The sequence below is a fragment of the Geotrypetes seraphini genome, chromosome 10 (assembly GCF_902459505.1).
Source record: "Geotrypetes seraphini chromosome 10, aGeoSer1.1, whole genome shotgun sequence".
Lineage (NCBI taxonomy): Eukaryota > Metazoa > Chordata > Amphibia > Gymnophiona > Dermophiidae > Geotrypetes > Geotrypetes seraphini.
The window spans coordinates 43,542,322-43,568,450 of record NC_047093.1 but is presented as its reverse complement, the minus strand read 5'-3'; the positions used below and the strand labels follow the sequence as shown (position 1 = coordinate 43,568,450).

The window sequence follows — 26,129 nt, the reverse complement described above, 5'->3', positions numbered from 1 at the left end:
GATACAGGTAAGGTAGGGTTGAGATCAATAGAGGTCAGGGAATTGTAGGAGACTGTGGGAGGGAAGGAGCATCTTAGAGTGGTAACCTTTTCATTGGTGTGCGGCGCCCTGGCGTGTGGGGGCGGGGGAACTCTCTTTGCATTGCCGGATGAGAGGTAATCCTGGGTCACCGCTGAAGAGGGGCGGGAAAAGCTGGAGAGGGGCGGGAAAAGTTCGCGATCACCTCCTTGCTCCGTATTGTGCTGGGGTACCTGAATTACGTGCCTCCCTGTCTGTGTGCGCGCAGCAGTTCTCATTTCTTGGTGTGGAGCCCGGGCTTTTTTTAATTTTGAAGTTGCCATGGCGGCTATCCTCAGTCGCAGTGGTCCGAGGTGGAGAGTAGGGGGGCCCGATGCCTTATGCGCTTTCACCGCTCCCACCGGCTTCTTAGCCCTTTTCGGCATCTGCCCTCCGCCAACAGCCCTCCTCCCGGCAGCTGCCATTCCGTGCGTCCTGGAGTCCTACGTAGTAAGCACGCATGCGCACTCTTGCCGGCACAGCGCGACACAACAGAGATCAGGGAAGCACGCGGTGAGAGTGCACATGCGCGCTTAGCGTTTTATTATTATAGATATGTGGTTTTGCATAAGTAGAGTACATACATATACTCGAGTCAGTTTAAAATATTGTGCATTATTAGTATGTGGCGCAAGGGTTAGAGCTACAGCCTCAGCACCCTGAGACTGTGGGTTCAAATCCCTCGCTTCTCCTTGTGACCCTGGGAAAGTCACTTAATCCCCTCATTGCCCCAGGTACACTAGATAGAGTTTGAGCCCACCGGGACAGATAGGGAAATATGATAAAATACCTGAATGTAAACCACTTAAGATTTAAGTGGAATATTAAATAAATAAATAAATCAAATATATTTCATAGTGTGATGAACAAATCTCAAAGAAAATAGAAATTATAATAAATTTTCTGACACACTGATATGATTGATTTTGATTACTTTATTTTTATCTATTTATAAATTAAATGCAGTCAACATAATTCCATATCACCCCACAAATCAAACCTTGTGCAGCGACTGAGTCCATCATGAACCCGATATTTATTCTACGTATATCTAAGCATAGGCAGAGCCGGTTCAGCTTATGGACCAGCTAAGGCCCTGTTCCAGGGTGCCAGTGATAAAGGGCACCAGAATCCAACCCCGGCATCTCTCCCTCTCTCTCTCTTCCCTTCTTCTGTGAGTGGAGGAGTGATGCTGGATTGGGATTTAGGATTTTGGCACCCCTTCTCATTAAAACTGGATGGGGGGGAGATGAAATAGGGGGGAAAACTACTGGATCGTGGGAGAAGGGCACCAATGCAAAAGTTGGCTTAGGGTGCCACAATCCCTTGAGCTGCCCTGAGCTTAGGTCGCCTGAAATAAATGTTTTCTCAAGCTGCCTATATTTTAAATATTGTTCTTGGTGAGCTTTGAAAAATATTGAACATAAAAGGATCACATACAGTTTGCTAGTACAGGGTTGTGGAAGGATTCCGGGCAGTGCACAGAGTCTCATTGTGGGGAATCATTTGTATAACTCAAGAGGAGGCCATGTGCAAAAAAAAAGGCTTCAGTAGGAAAACCAAACTGAACAGTAATTATGATGATAATAATCAACTGTAATGTTTCCTGCATAGGTCACAGGCAAAGACATTGAACTGGAAAGCTCCTTCACAGGTGTTCCCACTCATCACACAACTTTTGGGACTGCCAGCTTATCAGTATCATGTACTTTTGGGCCTCACTGTTTCTGTGGGTGGATTAACAGAATCAACGGTAAAGAACACTGATGTATCAAGCTTAGTGATTGTGTTGTGTGCATTAGTATGCAAAGCAGGGGCTTAGCCATAACTGAGCCTGGTCTTTGACCTGTCTACTTTCTCCTCGGGCCCTCCTACAGTGGCCAGCCTGGTTACTTCTCACAGAGGAGGCTGGCAGCCAGCAGAACAGAAAATGGGACACTCTGAGTTCCATTTTCTGCCGCCTGCTGGGCTTGGGTGGTGCTCCCTTCCAATGTCGTCCTTCTGCCCTAGTCACCATGGCTTGTACCAAGTTGCTCAAAAACCTGCAGCAATGATGTCCATGATCAAAAGGAATCTTTGTAGACTTCTTGGGGTGAGGGGGGTTTCTTTAATTCTCACCTGTTTTTGTACCTCCCAGATTTAGGGTTCTACTTTTGTTCTGCATGATCAAAAGGAAGCATGAGACTTCCCAGCCACAAGTTGGTAATTGGCTGTATTTAATGAATTGTTTATGTTTCTTACATATGTGTGACTTTTAGTCAAATGACTTACACACAGCAAGTATTCACTCAAAAAGAGCTTCGAATTGTATTATTAGATTTTATTTGTTGGCCTACCAGTGTCAGTTGAAGAAGCTTCAGCTTATATATCACATGGGCTTTGTATTAGAAAGAAGAGATCAGATCTTGTTTCACTTATGTTTGTTGCTTACCAATTGATTTTAAAAGTTAGTTAAAGACTTTCAGGACAATTCTATAAAATGGAGTCTAAGGTATGTACCATGTACACAGGTCTAAGGTATGTACCATGTACACAGGTCAAAGGTGCCATTAATTGACAAGTTCCTATGTTCAATAGATGTTTATTTTATAAGATAGCACCTGTGTACCACAGCACCTTACTGCAAGGGGAGGGGTGAATACATGGGTGGAGCTTGGGCAGTTCAGGGTGTGTCTCACAGTTAGGCACTTAGGCCTAGATTCTCTATTCGGCACTGTCAATCACGCGACAGCACCATATAGAGAATCATGTCTCCAGGAAAGATGCCAGAAATGTAGACAGAGTTTTACAGGCCTACATTTCTGGTGTCTATTTTTGTTGTGAATTGCGCCTACATAGGTGCATTAGGCTACTTGACGCCACTTCTGGCATTAGCCATGTCTATGGTGACATTAGGCGGCCTATAGTGCCTATGGAGATCCGATTGTGGTGCAGATTTTTTTAGGCGCAAGTAGGCACCTCAAAACTCAGTTAAAATCATTGCTTGTGTGGCTTTTTTTTTTTTTTTACTAGTTTAGGTGCCTGCTGGCACTTTAAAAAATCAGCACTGGATAGAGAATCCTGGTCTTAGGGTCTGATTTTATATATGGCACCCAAAAAATTGACACTGCCTAGAACGGCATTTAGCGCGATTCTATAAAAGGTACTCACACCATATAGAATTGTGCTAAGTGCCATTGCACGTCACAGCTTCTAGGCACACCCATTTAGGCCAAGGAAAACCAGGCCTAAATCCCTTTGCGTAACTTGTGCATACATCGGGCGTGTTTTATAACAATTTGCATAAATTCTGGGAATGCCCAGGATCTGCCCAGACTCCTTCCCTGGCCTTGCTCCCCTTTTCAGATTCATGCATTAGAAATGATGCAGAAAAAAAAATCCAACGAAAACTGCAGTGAACCAAGCAGCAAGCAAAACCAAAAACTGCAGACCATGTACAAGATACAGGCACTATTTATTGCAACATTAGTGAAAAAAGGTAAATATACAACTTTATTTACCTTCTTCAAGGGTCCTAATAAACATAAATATTAATACTAATATAATATAATTTAATTTAACGTGATAGATCTAAATCTTGTAATGAAATTACATAGTGATCAAGTGATAGTGTGATAATAATGCAAGATATGTGTGTGAAATATGTGAATTACAATATCCTTATATTATACTGTGATGTGATTATACAAACATGTGAGAGTAAAAAAGGAAGAAACCCCCCCCCAAAAAAAACAAAACATGCAAACCTTAATGTGATATGAAGAGATGGTTGGGGTGACCAAGAAGAAAGTTTCAAACATGCTATTTGCTTATGTGTAAGAGAAATGGTGATATTATGAGTTAAATAGTGACATGTTTCATTTGTTCATCTTATTAATTTAATTATTCAAAATCACCATATTTTTAATATTAGATTCCCTCAGGCATATTTTTAATATTAGATTCCCTCAAGCATGTTCTTAATGTAAGTCTTTGCAATACGGTTTTATTACAACTTAGACATTTTATAATGACTTTTCTTGTAACATTATCTTTTAACATTTATTTATTCATATTGCTATGGACCAATTTATATTTGTGTTTGAAATAAATATTCAATAATATTATAGATTTAGGAATATGATGTTCATATTTCATTTTAAGGTTAGTTTTCAGATAGGTATTAAAATTTATATATCTGTAAAACGATTCATTAATTTCTCTGTATTATGTTTTCCTCCCAATGTAATTTGTTTTGTTATGTGGTGCTCATTTGGCCTTATGTTATTATAGATTAGTTTGTTGCATTTCATTTCTGTTTGTTCCAATACCTTATCAACCATGGTACATTTCTCCTTTTTATCTATTTTTATCTATCTTTCACATCCATATGTTACTTCAAGATTAAAGTGTCACTATTTAACTCATAATATCACCATTTCTCTTATACATAAGCAAATAGCATGTTTTAAACTTGGTTGGTAATAAGGTTGTATATTTACCTTTTTTCATTAATGTTGCAATAAACAGTGCCTGTATCTTGTACATGGTCTGCAGTTTTTGGTTTTGTTTTTGCTAGAAATGATGCAGCACATTTTGTAGTATAATACACCAAATTGTGTATTTACCAAGTTGTGTGCATAACGTTTAATTAATGTCATAAGAACATAAGAAGTGCCATCTCTGGAACAGACCCTAGGTTCATCAAGTCCAGCGATCTGCACACGCGGAGGCCCCGCCAGGTGTACCCTGGCATAGTTTTAGTCCCCATATCACTCTAAGCTTCTCATAAGGAGATGTGCATCTATCTTACCCTTAAACCCTAGAATGGTGGATTCCGCAATTACCTCTTCTTGGAGAGCATTCCAGTTGTTCACCACTCGTTGCGTGAAGCAGAACTTCCTGATATTTGTCCTGAACTTGTCCCCCCCTTAGCTTCAGTCCATGTCCTCTTGTCCGTATCACATTGGATATTGTAAATAATTTTTTTTCCTGCTCTATTTTGTCGATTCCTTTCAGTATTTTGAAAGTCTCGATCATATCCCCTCGCAGTCTCCTCTTCTCAAGGGAGAACAATCCCAGTCTCTTAAGTCGTTCCTCATATTCCAAGTTCTCCATGCCCTTTATTAGCTTCGTTGCTCGTCTCTGCACCCTCTAGAGTATTTTTAAATCCTTCTTTAAGTATGGAGACCAATGTTGGATGCAGTATTCCAAGTGTGGTCTGACCATCGCTCTATAAAGCGGCAGTATTACTTTCTCTGATCTATTATGAGGTGTTAATTGCCAATTATCAGTGCTGATTAGGCTTATTAAACAATTAAGTTGTGCATGCAAATTGGCTGTGCACCTTGATTTACGTGCACAGCATAAGGTGCCATATATAGAACTTGGTGGTTAATTTATAGAATACTATATGCAAGTCAATTAGCCCATACAGCATGCCAGTCTGTCTGCCATTAACAAATATGGATGCACTAATGCTGGCAAACACTAGTATTCTGTAACAGAATCTTGGTGTTGAGATGCTGTTATAAAATTGGTGCTTGATACATGGCATTGGGTGCCTAAACTGAGGTGCCAGTTGATTTTCAAGGCACTTTGTCGTAATGATCACTAATACATTGCTAATTTATTACAACCTTATATGCCTGGAAGATACTTGCATTCTGCTGCTCCGTTCCTATTAAGAGGTCTCTACCACAGTCTTGGTGAAAAAGCAATTCCCATATTCCTTTTCAACATCCTTTATCCCTTCATCTTCTTATGATATTGACTCTTTGGGCCTTACATTTTTGTATCCCGAATGTGTGGTTTTGGTTTTTATTTTAAATTAATGCACGGTGATACTTTCAGTTTTTAAAGTCATGATAAATCAAAAGAACATCAGATTTTTTTTTTTTCTGTTTAAGAATGTGCCCCAGATTAGGGTTGCCAGATTTTCCAATTGGAAAATTCAGACCCCTAGACCCGCCCAACCCTGCCCTGTAACTACCTAATCCCGCCCCAGCCCCCCCTCCCCAGCTGTCTGCTTTTGTCGGGCAGGGAGGAAATCTGCACATGCGTGGCTGCCATTTGATGTCATTCCATGGCATCTACGCATGCGTGGACTTCCTCCCTGCCTGACACAATTTGAGGAGGCTTTTCAAAACCCAGACTAAGTGCCGGGTTTTGAAAAGCCATCCGGACCCCCAGACATGTCCTCAAAAGGGGGATATGTCTGGGGAATTCCGGATGTCTGGTAACCCTACCCCAGATGTTTAACACCTTATATTTATTTAAAAGCACCCTTTTAATATAATCTGAACATCTTACATTATCTACTATAATAAAACGCTAAGCGCACATGCGCACTCTTACCTGTGTGTTCCCTGATCCCTGATTTATATGTCCGTGGCAGGCAAGAGTGTGCATGCACTCTTAGGGTTCTATTCCAAAGATCGGCGGCAGGTAACATGCCGCAACTCCCCCCCCCCCAGCGCCGACTCACCCGGCACACCTGAAACCCCGGTTGACCCTCCCAGCCGAATCTCCCACCGCAAGACGAACACAAACCTCCCGTCTCCAGCAGCGTCTGAGGCACAGTAAACACGCTGCTTCGCGTCCTTCTACTGGCCTGATTTCCTCTGCCACGTCCCTGATGACATCATCAGAGATGCGGCAGAGGAAATTAGGGCAGTAGAAGGACACGAAGCAGCGTGTTTACTATGCCTCAGACGCTGCTGGAGCCGGGAGATTTGTCAGTCGTCTAGCGGTGGGGGGATTGGCTGGGAGGGTCAACGGGGGTTTCGGGTGTGCCGGTTAGGGTCGGCGTGGGGGGGAGGGCGTTAAATGGAAACATGTTGCTCAGGGGGATGTGATGGAGGCAGGTAGGCTGGCATCGGGGGTGGGGGTGGGACAAAGTCTGGAAGATAGTGATGGGGACATAGGAAAGGCACTGGGGGCACTAAGGACACGGGAAGGAGGCACTGGGGCACTAAGGACACGGGAAGGAGGCACTGGGGGCCCTAAGGACACGGGAAGGAGGCACTGGGGCACTAAGGACACGAGAAGGTGGCACTGGAGCACTAAGGACACAGTACGGAGGCACTGGGGGCACTAAGGACATAGGAAGGAGGTACAGGGGGCACTAAGGATGTAGGAAGGGGTACTAAGGACATGGGAAGGAGACAATGAGGGCACTAAGGACATAGGGAGAGACACAGACAGAAAAAATGACAGACAGATAGGCAGCGTCCAAGGAGAGAGAGGCAAAGGAAAAAAAACAACAGACAAGACCAACCTCTAGCACCCCTCAATGTAATGGACTTACACACTAGTTATACAATAATAATATATACATCAAGATAAGTGAGGCTAGCATGTAGAGAATGGCTCAAGGAATTTTTTCCAATCCATCTGCATGCATTTGTGTGTTGAGACCACTGAGGCAATTCCAGGGGGTACTTTTCATGGTTGGGAGCAGTTTTCAGATTGGGCAGCTGCTGGAATTGGGTTATGGGAGTCTGTGGGATTGCAGATTGATTATAGGTGGTAATTTTTGTGAGTGTGGGTAATTTTCAAGGTATTGAGGCAATTGCAAAGGGTAGTTTTTCTGTGTTGGGGCTGTTTGCAGGGTGGTGGGGCAGTTGCTGGGGGTAATTTATGAGAGGGGTACTTTGTGGGGTTTTGGGAGCAGCTGTGCAGGTAGTTTTAGGAGCAGTCTATAGATTGATGGAGAAGTAAGGGTAGGTTTTAGAAATGAGGTAATTAGCAGGTGATACGGCAGATACAAGGATGTAGTTCTTGGGCAGTTTGTAAATAGAGCGGAGAATGTAATGAAAGCAGTTAGTAGGGTTTAAAACATATTTGGATAATTTCCTAAAAGAGAAGTCCCTAAACCTTTATTAAGATTGCTTGTGGAAATCCATTGCTTATTCCTAGGATAACAAAGAAAAATGGGGAGACTCAATGATCCACAGTGAAAACAATCCACCGATGAAAACAAAAACAGATGTTCTGGAGATAATTTATTAAACAATGACATATAAAACCATGAAAATTCAATTTAAAAAGTACAATGCTAAAAAATATGGTGATAAAAATCCACCTGGACCCTACACCTCTTTTTTTTGCTACTTCATCTTGTCTGCGGATGCTCTTTTCTCACATGTTTAAAGACAATAGACTGTTTTCAGTCCAATTCTTTATATGTGAGTTTGCAAACCATTGGACCCCTGAGGAAGGCGTGTTTGCCGAAACATGGATTGTGTAGGGTCCAGGTGGATTTTTATCACCGTATTTTTTAGCATTGTACTTTTTAAATTGAATTTTCATGGTTTTATATGTCAGTGTTTAATAAATTATCTCCAGAACATTTTTTGTTTTTGTTTATATTCCTAGGATAAGCAGCACAAAATTTGCTTTTCTCCTTGGGTTCTTGTCAGGTACTTGTGACCTGGGTTGGCCACTTTTGGAAACAGGATACTGGGCTTGATGGACCTTCGGTCTGTCCCAGTAATGGCAACTCTTATGTTCTTAATTGCCCCTGAACATGGAGCTAATATGAATGGTGATTTTCTGTAAATTCCTTTGGTTAAAGGGAAGTGATGTAAAAATAGCAATAAATAAAACAGCACATGCTGGTGCCACTTAACCCCCCCCCAAAAAAAAACCAAACAAACCTGGAGTTTTCATTTTTCCTAGTTCATGCCCTCAGATATGTCATATTCACAAGCCCTTGAGTGCTGTACTCTTCTACTGATCTTTAGTATCTGGCCTTTGGCTAACTTCTGTGTATGAACCTGCTCTGCCAGCCATGACCTTAGCCTGTGTCCTGACTACTCATCTGCTTGCAGTTTTGGAAGTGATCCTTTCAGCATGATTGCCCTGTTCGATCTGGCCACTGTATTATGTAGAGGCTACCAGAAGTTTGAAGCATGAGCCTGAAGTGTTCCCTGAAAAGGTGGAATAAATCCTGGTTGACAGATAGGAGGCAGGAGATGTGCCAAGCACAGCACCAGAGTTTTGCTATTAGAGGTGAAAACACATGACCTATGCCTAGGGTCAGGGTCCTGGTGTTTCTCATGACACTGGACTACTGAAATTCACAGTTGTGTATACAATTGATAAGTGCTAAGCTATAAAATAATAATTAAGAAATTGGATTTCTAGGGATTATATTCTTTTTTTGCCTACTTGCCAGAGAAGGTTTATGAGACTGCCCTCTATGGATGGATGTCAGTTCCCTTAACTGTTTTGTTTTCTGTCCTATTTATATCAGAATATCATATTTTCAGAATATGTAGAGCAGTGGTATTCATAGTTCTTATCGTTTCAAGAAATCCCTAATGAATATACAAAAGAGATTTACATTCAGTGACACAGTATGCATGAAAATCTATTTTTGAATGAGTAATTGCTGTGTGTTAATCATTTGTGCAAAAGTCCCCCCCCCTTTCCCGTTATAGCTTATGCAAAGAAGTTACTGTGAGTTTTTTCCTTCTTAAAGATTTTGTGATAGAATAATCTTCTGAATGTTAAAAAAAAAAAATTACTTAGATTGAATATTTTATTACTTCAAGAAGAACTGCTATTTAACTTGGGCTTTATTCTCGCCATTTTAGCAACATTCTAAAGTCAAAAGGCACTTTCTTTATATAAATGATTCAGGCAGGCTTTCATCAGTGAGAGATGGATAATGTGTGTTGCTTCACAATAACATAAAAGAAAAAGGCTTGAGTTCAGCTATGGAGCATCAATGACAATCAAAGGTCAACCTAAACTGCAATTCTAGACACGTTGGCCTTTGTAATTCGAGAATAAGTGTTGTTTAATTATGTTTGTGCTTCAGTTTCCTTAAGTCAGTCACAGTTAACAAATGAACATTAAAAGAATAGAAGGATTTGTAGAACAGGTTTCACGAGTATTGCCATAGTATTTAGTGATCCTGTTCTTCAATATAGAGTGATCATGCTACAAGAGAGAGATGTCTGTAAAGAATGAATTCTTGGACTGAGACTTCTGGTGATGTCATCACGAAAAATGGTAGTTTAGGTTGCTAGCTCTGGATAGCCCCAGAAATTACTTTCATCATCGGCACCTCCCAGGGTGATTCTACTTGTATAGAGGACTCCAGCTTAATATCAACCTGGAGTCCTCTATACCCCAAAAATAAAAGCCCCATTTACCTATAAACGGATGTCTATGGCACGCCTAAGTCATGTCCACATAACTTGCATCTACCTATCACCCAGCTTGCACTCAAAAGTAGACCTGATTTTGCAACTTCTACATTTTAGGTGTTAGGTAAACACGTTTGGGTGCTGAACAGCATGCAATTCTGTAAATGGACATCCAAATTGAAGCCACTGCCACGCCTATTTTTTAGGCGTGACTTTTTCTGATAGGCGTCCACGAAATCGTGAATGTCTACTTGTAGAATCGTATCCAGCATTTGGACATCTAGGTTACAGTTACTGCTTGTTAAAGTCATTAATTGGACTTATTATCCACTTTATTTGGATGCCTAAGTTGATGGATGTCCACATTGTGGACACCTAAAGTTAGATGTCCTTTACAGAATTTGGTCCTATATATCTGTTGGATATAGGAATGGATCTGTTCATTTGCAGAGGGTGATTGAATGGGTAGTCCATATCAAAGCTACAGCAGTCTGAGTAAAGAAACTCCAGTAAGTGGAGGCAGTTTTAGAGGGTGAACACACTCATTGCTAGTAGGAACTGGGGATATACACATTAGAGAATGACACGGTAGCGGTTTACCCGCGGCCACCACATTTAGCCGCGGGTAACCCGCCAAAACGGGGAACGAAAACTAGCAGTCGCTGCGGGGACGGGGACAAGGCCATTCACCGCCCCGTGGAGCGGTGAATGGTCTTGTCCCCGCAGTGAGGCATGAAGGATCGCGCGGTCCCCGCAGCCCACACCCGCCTGCCCAATCGATCCTAGTGATTAGCCAGCTCTCTCCCTTCTCCTCACCTTAGTTTGTAGGTTTTCTTTTTCGGCGACCCGCACACTATCAAAGAGCCGCGCACCCGCTGCTGCTCAGTTTCGATCTTCTGCTCTGACGCAACCGGAAACAGGAAGTTGCAGCAGAGCAGAAGAATGCTTGAGTACCTGATTGTAAAAACCGCTTAGATAACCTTGATAGGCGGTATATAAAATCCTAATAAACTTGAACAGTGAGCAGCCGCGCGTGCACGGCTCTTTGGGAAAGTGTGCAGGTCGCCGAAAAAGAAAGCCTGCAAACTAAGGTGAGGAGAAGGGAGAGAGCTGGCTAATCACTATGATCGATTGGGCAGGCGGGTGGGGGCTCTTTGGGAAAGCGTGCAGGTCGCCGAAAAAAAAAGCCTGCAAACTAAGGTGAGGAGAAGGGAGAGAGCTGGCTAATCACTACGATCAATTGGGCAGGCGGATGGGGGCTGCGAGGACCGTGCGATCGCCCGTGTTCCCGGCTCAAACTGGAAGGAGGGAGTGAAAGGGAAAAGGATTCTGGGCCAAGGGGATGAAAATGGAAAGAAAAACCCACAGCAGGAAAGAAAGGGAAGGACAGGCAGGTGAGCCAGATGCTAGAAGCAGGGGGGGATGGGGGAAGAAAGAGGGAAAAAAGCTAGATGGGGTTGAAAAGAAGAGACACACTGGTATGGAAGAGGAAGATAGGGGAAATCTGGACACAGGAAGGTAACAGAAAAAGTGGAAATTATGTGCATGGGGCATAGGGACAGAGACATAAAGGGGACATGCCATGGGGATGGTATATGGACACAGGGGGGGGGCAATGGCAGATACATAGGGGAGATATTAGAAATGGGGAAAATAGGAGCACAGAAGCGAGATGGTTTGTGGGGATGGGACAGGGACCGAGCTCGCAGGCTCCAGTGGCTTGCACAAATTACATTGTAACGTGCCATGAAAATAAGAGGGAGGAAGGTAGATAGATAGGCCACGCGAGAGGAGCTGAAGGATGGTAGAAAGGAACAGATGGTAAAGGAGGGAGGGAAGGGTGGTGGTGGAAAGGAATAGGACAGACATTGAAAGAGGGTGGAGAGGAACAGACCCTGAAGGGAAATGTGGAAGACAGAGTGGGAAGAAGACAGACGCCAGACTATGGGGGAGCGGAGGGAAGAAGATGGGTGCTAGACCAATTGGGGGGGGGGTGAAGGGAGAGGCACAGTAACAGCAAATAGAAGACGCAGAGAGAAGACACACAGTGGATGGAAGGAATTGAATGAGAAGATGTGGAAAGCAGAAACCAGACAACAAAGGTAGAAAAAAAATTATATTTATTTAATTTTTGCTTTAGGATAAAGTAGTATATTAGTTGTTTTGATAAAAATTTATAAACAAAGCCCTGCCAGCTGAACATCTCTTTCTCTAGTTCAGCAGCAGGAACTTTGATTTCTAAGAAAGGAATACGCTAAATATTACAGTACTAAGGCTTATATGGATGCAGCGGGGACGGCGACGGTGCGGTGAATGGGATGACAGTGGCGGTGACGGGGTGGTGAAAGGGATGGCGGTGACGGGGCAGTGAAGGGAACGGCGGTGACGGGGCGGTGCAGAGGATGGTGGGACGGGGCGGTGGCGGGGACAGATTTTTTCTCCGTGTCATTCTCTAATACACATATAAGAACATAAGATTTGCCGCTGATGGGTCAGACCAGTGGTCTATCGTGCCCAGCAGTCCACTCACGCAGCGGTCCTTAGGTCAAAGACCAGTGCCCTATTTGAGTCTAGCCTTACCTGCATATGTTCTGTTCCAATAGGAACTTATTCAACCTTGTCTTGAATCCCTGAAGGGTGCTTTCCCCTATAACAGCCTCTGGAAGAGCGTTCCAGATTTCTACCACTCCTCCAATCCCTTAACCATTTTTGTTGCTCTTCTCTGGACCCTTTCAAGTAGTACTATGATTTTTTTCATATACGGTGACCAGTGTTGGACACAGTACTCCAGGTGGGGGCGTACCATGGCCCGGTATGATGGCATGATAACCTTTTCAGATCTGTGATCCCCTTCTTAATCATTCCTAGCATTCTGTTTGCCCTTTTCGCCGCTGCCGCAACACATTGCGCAGACGGTTTCATTGACTTGTCTACAAGTACTCCCAAGTCTTTTTTCTGGGGGCTCTCTCCAAGTATAGCACCGGATATCCTGTATTCGTGCCTATGATTTCTGTTACCGACATGCATTACCTTGCACTTATTCACGTTGAACCTCATTTGTCATTTTGCGGCCCATTCCTCGAGCATATTTGTCTCTTTGTAGGTCTTCGCAATCCTTCTGTGTCCTCACTACTCTGAATAACTTTGTATTGTCCGTAAATTTAATCACCTCACTCGTGGTGCCAATTTCTAGGTCATTTATAAATATGTTGAAGAGCATAGGCCCGAGCACCGAACCCTGCGGCACTCCACTCATGATGCTTTTCCTGTCCGAGTATTGTCCATTCACCCCCACTCTCTGATTCCTATCTGCCAACCAGTTTTTAATCCACGTGAGTATATCGCCCTCAATTCCATGGCTCGCAATTTTTTGAAGTAGACGTTCATGCAGAATCTTGTCAAACGCCTTCTAAAAATCCAGATATACGGGTCACCCTTGTCTATCTGCCCATTTACTCCCTCGAAGAAGTGCAGTAAGTTTGTCAAGCACAATCTTCCTTTGCTGAAGCCGTGCTAGGGCATTGAAGTGCCTGCAAATTTGATGATACAAGATAATAAGTATTAGTCCATGAGCTAGAAAAAAATTTCAGTGTCTAATAGGAAATTAAACTTTCATATAAGAGGCCTGCCTAGCACTCTTTCACATTTGCCCAGAATTTATACTGTATGTTCATTCAGAATATAAAAGAAAATGGGTAAAAAATGGTAAACTGCAGGTATAACAGCCTAGGTACAGTTTTCCATAGTCTCAGCCTAGAGCAGTGGTCTCACTTGCGGCCCGGGGGCCACATGCGGCCCGCCAGTTACTATGTTTATCATAATCCCAAAAGTAAAATAAAACAGCTTCTTGATCATATGTCTCTTTAGCTATAAATGGCAATATTATTATTAACACTTAGCCAAAAGGAAAGATTTATAAACTATAAAGAGTTTTACCTCATGCAAAATTGCCATTGCTTTAATAAGACATTAACTATTTTTTTCTGAGGCCCTCCATGTACCTACAAATCCAAAACGTGGCCCTGCAAAGGGTTTGAGTTTGAGACCACTGGCCTAGAGCTATGATCTGAAATGTAAATGCACTGATTTTAGGTGTGCTCTGAATATTTTATAGAATTGCTTTGTCCTTAGGGATAAGGGAAACTCATTGGGAAGCTTATTCTAGAGTGTTGGAACCAACCAGAAAAATGCACTGTTATGCGTAGATTCTAATCTAGCCCTGGTGGAGATGGGTATGGTTAGTCTATGTTCAAAGATAGAGTGTAGAGAGCTTTTAGGGGGATATATGGTACTGTCAATATAGCTACGTAAGATGCTTTGTTTTCATAAAGACATATATAAGCAAGTTCTAGTGTGTTTTTGTTTTTTAATTCACAGGTTAAGACTGCAGCTCTGGTGCTGATTTGTAGTGTATTCTCCCTTTAATATTTTTAAAGGTGGCCTTTTGTATCTTAAGTTTTGATTGCTCCATTGTTTGTATTTGTAATAATTTGTCTTCTCATAGAATTGATTTTGATTTACAGGTGAAGCACTCTGCACAGAATCTTTTTGATTACGTCCAGAAAATCCAAGAAGATATTGAGCAGATGAACAGCTTGAGTGCAACTCTGTTAAAACTGTTCCGGGATAACTTGCGGAATGACAGGTGAGTCTCTCATTTACTGAACAGGATTCTGAGCAATTCCACTCGGCCAACGGATTGCTTCTTTATTGCCAGTGGGTTATGTGCAATGGAAGAACATAGAAGAATGAGAAGAAAACAGTCCCACAGAATCCATTTATGAATTTTGTCCAAGCATAGTAAATACTCTTATAATTCAAATAAATAGTATTGTGCATCACTTTTGACTACTGGCAAAAATAATTTGAGCTTCCTACAGTAGGGAATGATTCCTTAAAGCAAAAGTTATTCAATGTATTGAATAGTATTTGTGTGGATCCTTATTTAAGTTAGTAGTGGCTAAAAGCTCTGTTGTCTGCTTAGAACTGCATTATAATGTACATTTAAATATTTGTCTTGCATTATTAAAAATAAGCAATACTGCACTCCCAGAAACCATTAGACAGTGTAAATATGTTCGATATAGGCATGAATCTGTTCATTTGCAGGGGGCAATTGAATGAGCAGCCAATATCATAGCTACAGCAGTCTGAGTAAAGAAACTCAGTTAAGTGAAGGAAGTTTTAGAGGGTGGACACACACATTGCCAGTAGGAACTGCCGATTTGTAGCGTATTCTCCCTTTAATATTTTTAAAGGTGGCCCTTTGTATCTTAAGTTTTGATTGCTCCATTCATTTTTTTTTAAATAATTTTGTAAGATGTAAACCGCTTTGGTAATTAAGGCGATATATTAAGCTGTAATAAACTTGAAACTTTGTATTTTTCTTTAATGACTGCTACTTTAGAAAGCATTTGGCTGAGGCCACTTTGTATTTTTAGGTCCTTTTGTAAGCAACCAAGTAATAGAGAATAGAGAAGCCCTTTTGCTAAAGTATGTTAAGTCCTTAGTGCTCAGTTAGCACTTGCAAATAGGCTGTTGTAGAAATGTGTTAATCTCTAACTCGAAGCTCCAAATGTAATCTTATCACCACTAGTAGTATCCAGTATCTCACTATGAGGAGACCTCAGCCCCACCACTCCACCGCTTTAGATCATTCAAAAGCGGGAAGAATCACGTGGTGCCTTTCATCATTGGTCTCAACATGTAAATATAGCTTTGTTGTTTAGGTCATTTATAGAGTATAAATAGCATGAAATAGTATAACAAAATATACTTATATTGATAAATATTAATATAAAGCATTTAGCTCAGCCTTAGAACGGGAGTTGTGCCCCAACATGTTTTGCACACGTTGAGGGGCATAATCAAAAAAAGCGTCTAAGTCCCCTTTTGGCCTAAGTCCCTAAACGTTCAACCCAGAAACAGGGAAAGTGTCCATAACCAAAACAAACGTTCATGTTTTGATTATGGCCTTCCTCTGCCTAAACGTCCAATCACCACTACGTCTAAAAGTACACCCACAGCACGTCTGCACTTTTTAGCCATAATGAAAGAAAAAAACGCCTAAGCCCCAAACATCCAACAGAAGAGCTTTTAGGCGAAGGAGGAGCCAGTCCTTCGCCTAAAAGCTGGATTCTGTAACCGGTGTCTGTCAAAAACAACACCGGTTACAGAATCCCCCCCACAACCATCCAGGCAGGAGGGTGCCCAAGCCCTCCTGCCATGTCAAACCACCAACCCCCCCCCCCCCCCGACAACATCGGGGCAAGAGGGAGCCCAAGCCCTCTTGCCCTGCTGAAGCCGCGACCCCCCGACTCGATCGGGGCAAGAGGGAGCCCAAGCCCTCTTGCCCTGGCCAACCGTGACCCCCCTGACTTGATCGGGGCAAGAGGGAGCCCAAGCCCGAAAAAAAAGGTACGGGGAAGGGGGGTGGGGGGGTCGTCCGGGGGGTCGCAGGTCGGCTAGGGGGTGGTCGGGGGTTCTGGGAGGGGCGGCGTTGGGGGGAGGGGGGTTCATCGAGGGCAGGAGGGCCTGGGATCCCTCCTGCCCCGATCGAGTCGGGGGGGTCGCGGTTGGCCGGGGCAAGAGGGCTTGGGCTCCCTCTTGCCCTGATCGAATCGGGGGGGGGGAGGGTCGCGGTTGGCCGGGGCAAGAGGGCTTGGGCTCCCTCTTGCCCCGATGTTGTGTTGGGGGGGAGTGATGCATCGCGGCAGGAGAGATGCCTCATCTCCCCTACCGCGATGCCATCACTCCTCTACCCGAACTGCCGCAGGTCACAGCAGTTCGGGTAGAAGAGTGATGGCATCGCAGTAGGGGAGAAGAGGCATCTCTCCTGCCGCGATGGTTAGGTTGCCGGGCCGCTGAACTGATGGCGCAAGCGGACCTGGTTTTCTTTCGTCTAAGTCAAACAGGTCTAAGTGCCGACTAAACTGTTTTGGTTATAGGTGTTGTACGCCTAGGTGTAGGTCAGCCCACCTCCCGCCCACTGCCCTCCCTTTCCCCTCCTCTAAACACACCTCTTTTCTTTCTGTGCGTCTAGAGGCAGGGGAAAGGCCTAAGTTGGTTTTAGATACATCTAAAAACCAGCTTTGGTTATGGGTTCTTGGACGATCAGGCTTTTTGATCGTCCAAGTAGCCACTTAGGACACGTTTTAGACTTTTTAAAAAAAAAATTATTACCCCCAAAGCGCTTTGTCAACGGGCTCCCGGGGCTGTATCTGTCATCTGACTCCCAAAATTATGTGAAAGGAAGCTCCTGATTGAGATATTCAAAATATTGCCATTTGTTCTGCTTTAAGTAGAAATGTGTTAAAGCATTTTGCAGTATATTGCCTGTTTGCATTTAAAAAATATATATTTTTAGGAGACAATGTGTCATAGGCAGAGAGTGGGCATGGAAGCGTTAACCAGCTAACATATGCTGTATTATTGTGTACTAACTGGTTAAGACAATCAACGTGGGAGCACTTGGGGCCAGATTCTATAAACAGCACACAGCGGCATAGTTGTCAGTCAAAAAGCAGTGCCGTTTACAGAATCATGGCTAGTGGCGCATAAGCATACTTAAGCTCTATTAGATCAGCTTTTCACTCGCCTAATTTGGCAGCACCTATATCATGCGCCCGACAATGCCTAAGTCAACCACACCTATTCTCCGCCCATAACCATACTTACTTTTTAACATAAAGCATTTGAATAATGGCTATGTTAGTTGTGTTACAACCTTAATATCCGTCCATATACTGCAATGATTTAATGGTAAGAAATTGGTAAATGCACAAGAGCCAGTGATGAAAGTCACCACGTAATTTCTTCCCGCGGTTCAGAATCCTAACAGCGGTGGAGTGATGGGACTGAGGCTTTTGCATTTAATTAACTATTACTCGATGGAAAAAAGTTTTGGTATCTAGTCCCATTTCTTACCATTAAATCATTACTTTTTAACATAGGCATTACTAGGCGTCCTAAGAGTTTGTGAGAATAGTGTGGAATATAAATATATAAGAATAGAATAAGAGTAGACCGTTTACAATTTTGAATAGGCACTTGTTGTGTTATTGCAGAGGTGCCCACACTTTTTGGGCTTGCAAACTACTTTTTAAAATGACCAAGTCAAAATGATCTACCAACAATAAAATTTAAAAAAACACAAAGCACACTGTACGCAGAGAAAATGTTAATTATCATTTATATTCTGGGATTTTTTCAAAGAGGTCAAGGCAGATGACTCTATGCATTGTCACCTCAGTAACAACCATACAAAAATAGACAAATATACCCCCTCCCTTTTTATTAAACCACGATAGCAGTTTTTAGCGCAGGGAGCTGCGCTGAATGCCCAGCGCTGCTCTCGACACTAATAGGCTCCCTGCGCTAAAAACCTCTATTGCGGTTTAGTAAAAGGGGACCTTAGTGTAAAATATAGACAGCAGATATAAATTCAGACACATTTTGATCACTAAATTTAAAATAAAATCATTTTTCCTACCTTGTCTGGTGATTTCATGAGTCTCTGGTTGCACTTTCTTCTTCTGACTGTGCATACAATCTTTCTTCCCTTCTTTTAGCCTGTATGCTTCCTCTCCTCCAGACCTCATTCCTTCCCCCAACTTTTCCTTCCTCTTCCCTGCCCTTTCTTTCTCTCTGCCTCCCTTTCTTTTCTTTTCTTTTTCTGTTTCTCTTCTTTCCTTCTGTCTCCCTTGCCTGCCCTTTTTCTTTCTTTCTCCCTGCCCTCCCCCAAGCCACTGCCATTGCCATCGGGGACCAGGACCCAAACGCCACCAATAACAGGCCTCAAGCTCTCCCTGCTTCGGCCAACCAGCATTCCTCTCCCCGACGTCAATTCTGCCGTCAGGAAGAGGAAGGCTGATCAGCCCAAGATCGTGATCAACCTATTGGGGGAAATGCTGCCGGGTCCTGCCTTCGCGGAAACAGAAAGTAGGCAGGACCCGGCAGGAAGAAGAACAAATGCTTCACTAACCTGTCTCCCGCATTAGCCCGTAGCGAACTCTTGCTTCAGGGCTCTCAACATGTGCATGCCGGCTTCCCTTCTCCCCCCCCCCCTCCGGACATAACTTCCGGTTTCGGAGGGAAGAGAAGAGAAGCCGGCACGCACATGTTAGAGCCCGGAGCATAAGTTCGCTAAGGGCTGAAATCTCCAATCCGGTTTTTGGGTTTTTTTTTTTTAATGTTCAGCAGCGGCAGATGATAGCTGGGCGAACCGCCCAGCTAAAAGGCCCTAGGGCAGGGGTGTCGAAGTCGGTCTTTGAGGGCTGCAATCCAGTCGGGTTTTCAAGATTTCCCCAATGAATATGCATGATATCTATTTGCATGCACTGATTTCAATTCATATTCAGTGGAGAAATCCTGAAAACCCGACTGGATTGTGGCCCTCGAGGACCGACTTTGACACCTGTGCCCTAGGGAGAACACTGGAGAGGAAGGCTGATCGGCCCGTAGATCAGGACGGCAACACGAGTCTATCACGGAGCCCGGGATGGCCTCCGCGATCGACTCACGTTGCCTTCCTGAGCTACTGGTCGATTGCGATCGACGTATTGGGCACCCCTGAGTTATTGCTTGAGTAGTGTTATAGTTTCTGTTAGAACTTCTTCTAGTTGTCTTTGTTCTAAACAACTATCAAGAAAGAAATCAATTGCAATGAATCTTATGTGTTTATTTTTTCCCCATAGAGTTTCCATTCCTCTTTTGAAGATGCTAGACCAGATGCTGGCCAATGGTTGTTTTGATGTGTTCGCAGCTGAAGAGAAGTAAATACTTATACTAAACTATATTACTTTGTTTTTCTTTTAGGAAGAAAGAGATGAAGTGGTAGGATTTTTATATATACATAGAGCTGAATTTTATTGTTAGGAAACATTTTTCATCACCTACATTAGTTGCATTTTCTTGAAAGAATGTGTTAGAACATAACATAATATTAGAATTGCAAGAATGAACCAACGTCCTATCTGACAGTGACAAGTAGTTGGTAATTTAAAAGTAAATAAGAAATGACACATTGCAGTACATGGTATAATTGCCCATCCACTGTTACACTCTTCCAGCCACGGTATAGGGTGGCTATTTAATGACTACATGTCTCCATAAATTTGGATAATGGTCCATTTAGTATTGGGTTCTGTCTAGCAAGGCTCTTCCAAGCACTGAAGACAACTAGAGAGGTTCTATCAAAAGGGGTGTGAGAGTCAACGGAAAGTGAAATTTCCATGATGGCAGGCCCTTTGAAAGCAGTGTCCTATGTGAAGGTATGTAGGAACAGGAAGAATTGCCTCTCAGTTTCCTAAAGATGTCTAACCTGGAACCTGATTTGCCGGTACACTATCAATAGCGTGCAGGACATTGGCGCGCCGACAACTGCGCTCCGTCGCACGCATGAACAGAGGAAATTTGTTGAGACGGAAATGTAAGTATAGTGGGGGGAGGTTTGCAGAAAAGATTGCATCGGCATTGGACACCCCCCACCTCAACTAGAATGTGAGTGCTTGGGGGGTTCCCCCCAAACACCCCCTCAGAGTGCAAAATGCCTTGTAAGTTTAGATCGCGCGTGAGTTGTAAGTTTAGTGGGGGGAGGGATCACCCCCCCCCCCACATACACACACATTGCTCAACCAGAGCATGAATGTAGTGGGGGGATCCCCCCCACAGCTCCCCTCAGATCACAAAAAGAAAGGAATACTGCAGCACGCACAAATGTCGGGGTAGAACTGTCAGTGCGCAGATGTCCTGCGCACTTTTGACAGGTCACTGATTTGCCATATGGAAGCAACTTAATCTAATTGTAACACAGCTTTGTAAAGCTGTATCTAAGCTTGCAGCACAATATAATGACATAAAGGACTACTGTGCTCAGGTTAGCACTTGAACAAAGTGTATCACTGGAATTCACTAATGCCATGCTAATCAAGAGTAATTGTCGTACACCAGTGTCCCGCAAATTGTTTTTTGCTCCAACACACTAACGGACCAAATGCTTTCCAGTGGCACACCCACAATCCCACCCTGCTCTGCCCCCGCCCCACCCCACTCCCGCCCAGATGAACCTTGTCTCGTTTTCTTTGAGCTCAGGGCCTTGTCTGGAGGGCCTCTGAGCATGCGCAGACATCAACACAATGACGTCGCACGCAGCACACAATGTCATCACTTTGACATCTGCGCATGCTCGGAGGCCCTCTAAACACGGCCTCGAGCTCAGGGAAAATGGGACAAGGTTCATGTGGAGGCGGAGAGAAGAAGAGGCACTGATTGCCGGAAGTGACACTCGTGTCCTTCAAAAAAAGCTGAAAACGGCTCTGTTCTTGCATGCTTTTGCAATCAGTAACAGCGAGTAATGAACCAGCAGTCAACTAACAGCAATTAAGTATTTCTGTTTGCGTTGTTTATTGTCAGTAGTATTATTATATGTTTGTTGGTTGTATTGTAATATGTTTATTGTATCATGTTGTTTTGCTGTCTTATTGATGATATATGTGTTGTATGTAAAGATTGTAATTTGTTATTTCTCATTTGGACGTCTTATTGTACTCCGCATAGAATTACAGGATATGCAGAATATAAATTTTTAAAATAAATAAATAAATCCCTGGTTGCACACCCAGGATTTGCCATGGCACACAGTTTGCAATTCACTGTCTTAACAGCATTTTAGGAGACAATTGAAAACGTATTTATTTACAAGATACTTAGGGTATTAATGTATTACATTCAACTGTAAATATGCAGTTTTTTATTCTATTTTGTAAATCGCATAAAACTTAATGGTATTGCGGTATAAAAATAAATATTTGTTATGCTACATTGGAATCACTTAAAAAATACTAACCACAGTAGAAAAACATACATGCTTAGTTCTTCATGGAATAAGTTGATATCTCCTCCAGGGATTTATTTATTTATTTAGTTTATGTATACATTTATATACTACTTATAGCCTAAGTGGTTTACAGCACATTCAGGTACTCAAGCATTTTTCCCTCTCTTTCCCGCTAGATTCAGAGTCTATTTAATGTACCTGGGACAATGGGGGATTAAGTGACCTGATCCTAGAACTTTTCTTTCATAATTTGAATCTATAAATGTGTTTTGAGATCTTTCATAAGCTAGTGGGAAGAATTTTTCCTTTACCCTCAGACAGTCTAGTAAAATTTCTTATTTATTAAAATGCCCCCTGGAAGTGTATTGTTAAATATGTTGTAAGCTTACTTATTTTTAATGATCTAGATCAGTAGTTTCCAACCCTGTCCTGGCGGATCACCAGCCAGTCAGGTTTTTGGGATAGCCCTAATGAATATGTATGAAAGAGATTTGCATGTAATAAAAATGATAGGAGTGCAGATCTGCCCCATACATATTCATTAGGGCTATTCCAAAAATCCGATTAGCTAGTGGCCCTCCAGGACAGGGTTGGGGACCATTATCTAGATCATTCGAGAAGATGTTTGCAGGTTCAGAGATTGTGAATTCAGGTATATTGAGAGAAATTTTTGGTGTTGTCTTTGGAATGCTAATCTGTGATTTTAGATCTACCTCATTTCCTAGGAAAACAGTTATTTTTATGAAATGGTAGTCTGAGGATGGGATATTTTCAGAGGAGGATTTTAACAGGTGATTTAGATCAATGGGCTTCAGTATAATAGCACACCAAATTTTCTGCTTTTATGCTAATAAAAAGAAATTAAGAGAAAAATATTTTAACCAGGAAATTGGTCTGTATTAATAGAACATTCTAGAGAGATAAAGGATTAGTAACTTATTTTCACTAATATTTACCACTTGTGGGACCCTTTAGGCATTGCTCATTCTGTCTTGTTCTACATCATAATCTAACTAGACACACTCTGGTGTTGCTTAGATCTCTGGACCACCCTGTGCACTGGCTTTTATCTAATGGAAACCCAGCCTACCTTTCAAAGTCTTCTCTACCCAGGAACACGTGTAGCCAATTTACCTAATGTAAAGAATTTTGGACTGACCTCCTTTTCCCTAGGTACTGCTGCTCTTTTCTCCTAAAGCTTAGCCTGCCAGGGAGAAGGAATTTTCTCAATTTCCTTTTGAAAGAAAGCCTGAAACTTAAGATGTTTGAAAAGACATGCAGGTTGGGTTAAGTTATTACAAATGTGAAATTGGCAGAGAGGAGGAGAAAGTGTGCCTGTTTGAAACATAAAAACCTTAACATAAGGTTACATTTACTAAATTAATTCCAGATGTAAAGTTCCAAGTGGCCTCTTTGTTTTGCTGCATTTCAGCAGTATAAGGGTTGTCGGATCAGTTTAAAATCGCATTCACGTAGCTACATTATGACTTAGGTTTGCTGACAAAGGCAACCGAGAGTGTGATAGACTTAGGGCTCCTTTTACAAAGGTGCGCTAGCGTTTTTAGCGCATGCACTCGATTAGCGCATGCTATAGCGTGCGCTAGCTGAAAATTTACTGCCTGCTTGAAAGGAGGCGGTAGCGGCTAGCGCGTGTGGCATTTTAGCGCGTGCTAAAACCGCTAGCGCACCTTAATATTTCTAATATTAATATACAATGTTCCTTAAAAGTCTTTTTTCTTATGTACTCAAAGTTAATGTGCACTTTGTTTCAAGAAACGTGAAGGAATGGACTAAAATGAATTGGTTTATGAAAACAAATTTTCAGGTGGAAAAACTTCCAAAAATTGGTTGGGGGGGGGGAAGAGCCCAAACAATTTTAGCCCTGTTGTTCAGAAGGGCCCAAGAGAATGACATTGAATAAAACTGAAGGTATTTCTAAAATATTAGAGTTTTAATATAATTTGTATTGGTTTTATAGGTATATGCTATAGAACTAAGAAAGAAGAACATTAGAAATTCTTATTTATTGATTTGATCTACCACCTTTACCAATTAAGGACCTAAGTGGTGCCTTCAATTTAGTTACCTCTTCATTTCAACAATGCTTTTGTCCTACTCAATTTGTCTCTATTTGAATTGCACTTGACCCCCTCCCCCGCCTATTAAGATGTTTCATTGTATTGAAATGATATCGTAAGCACAATATCCATGTTATTTGAATGTTCTTTTGCATACCTATTAAGGTGTTTTATTTGTATTGTGCTTTGTTATCATGAAATGTTAATGTGGTTCTTGACCAGTGTTCCCTCTAAGCGGGCGGGTGTTGTGAGCAAACTTTTTTCACCGTGAGCCAAAAATATCGGGCGCCAGCAAGTTATGAGCCAACTCGCCCGATTCTCCTCTCGCCGCCCTGCCATCTGCCGTACGCCTCTTCCGATTGTGCGCTGTGACGAGAAACGTGTGCGCTGCGATGTAATATTTTGTGCGCCAGCGCAGCTTAGCGGGAACACTGGTTCAAATGGTTTTATTTATTTCCCCAAATTTATTTTTGTTATACGCATTGAAAATATTTGATATTGCGTTTAAATCAAAATCTCAATAAACTTGAAACGAGTGCCCGTGAGATTGTGGGAGGGTTAAATACTCAAAACTTAGAAGTTTTTGCTACGCCAGCTTTCTGGTATCTTTACATACAGTGGCGTACCTAGCATATGTAACATCCGGGGCCCATCATTTTTTGGCACCCCCCCCCATCTGTAAGAAAAACATGATTTTTAGTAACAAACCACACGTCACACATGAGTACCTAGGAAAAGGCAGCATCTTACATATTGCAGTGAGCAGTACATCAATACACCCATTGTAAAACTAAACAAGCCAGACCAGCACAGATCAATCCTACACCGTCAATCCTAACAGAAAACACACAGAACACAGAAAACACCTTCGCCTAGTAAGGAATATGTAATCACAAACTAACCCCTCCCTCTTTTACAAAACTGTAGTGTGGATTTTAGCTACGGAGGTAACAGCTCTGATGCTCATAAAATTCTGAGCATCAGAGCTGCTACCACCAAGGCTGGTGCTAAAAACGCTTCACAGTTTTTGTAAAAGGGGGGATAAAATAAAAATACATAGACAAAGGTTAAATTGAACCAGCAAGAAGCTGGACTCTGCATACAATGCTTCACAGAAACAGTGACACATGTCTCCTAAAGCAATAAATAAATAGAAATTTTTTTCTACCTTTGTCTTCTGTGGTTTCTCCTTTCCTCATCTTCTTGTAACTCTCTTCCTTCCATCCACTGTCTGCCGTCTCTCTTCCCCTATATGGCATCTTCTCTCCTTCTATGCCCCTTCCAGAAACTGTATGCCTCCCCCTTCCATCTCTCCTTTCACCCCATTGGTCTGGCATCTCTCTCCTCGCCTTCCCTCTCCCACACCTCTCCTCATAGTCTGGTATCTCCCCTTCCCTGATTCTCTGGCATCTCTCTCCTTTCCTTTTCTTCCATCTTTCGCTCCCCCTCCATGCTCTCACATCTCCCCCTTCCTTTTCCCTTAGACTGGCATACCTTCCTCCTACGCTCCAAGCCCTGGCATCTCCTTTAATTCCCTCCCTCATCTTCCTTCTCCCTCCAGCTGGGTACCGCAACACTCTTCCCTGCAGCTCTGCACTTCCCCACAATTGCCATGCTTCGGTTCCTCTTCTTCCTTCCTTCCTCCCCACCCCCCCCCCCCGCGGGACCCTGCGGCACCATCAACTCTTACTCCCTCTAATGTCGGCCCTGCAGCTCCAGACTTCCTCGCACCTTCTCCCCTCCCCCTTTGGATCGCTATTATTTTAAATGTTATAGCCGCGGAGCTGTATCCATCAGTGGAGATGTCTAACCTCGGCCTGCCCCGGAACTCTTACTGCAACAGTGACTTCCTGTTCCTGCCTAGACGGGCGGCTGCTGCAGTAAGAGTTCCGGGGCAGGCCGAGGTTAGACATCTCCACTGATGGATACAGCTCCGCGGCTATAACATTTAAAATAATAGCGATCCAAAGGGGGAGGGGAGAAGGTGCGAGGAAGTCTGGAGCTGCAGGGCCGACATTA

General features: G+C 42.9%; 1 protein-coding gene across 2 annotated transcripts in view; it reads left to right on the top strand.

The window, feature by feature from the left end:
* Nucleotides 1-26,129, top strand: part of TBCD (tubulin folding cofactor D) — a 487,835-nt gene that overhangs the window by 415,802 nt on the left and 45,904 nt on the right. For both annotated transcript variants that reach the window (XM_033961208.1, XM_033961209.1), the window contains 3 exons: nt 1,672-1,810; nt 14,720-14,841; nt 19,892-19,969. In XM_033961208.1, the coding sequence (XP_033817099.1) occupies nt 1,672-1,810; nt 14,720-14,841; nt 19,892-19,969 (339 nt within the window). The remainder of the gene's footprint in view (nt 1-1,671; nt 1,811-14,719; nt 14,842-19,891; nt 19,970-26,129) is intronic.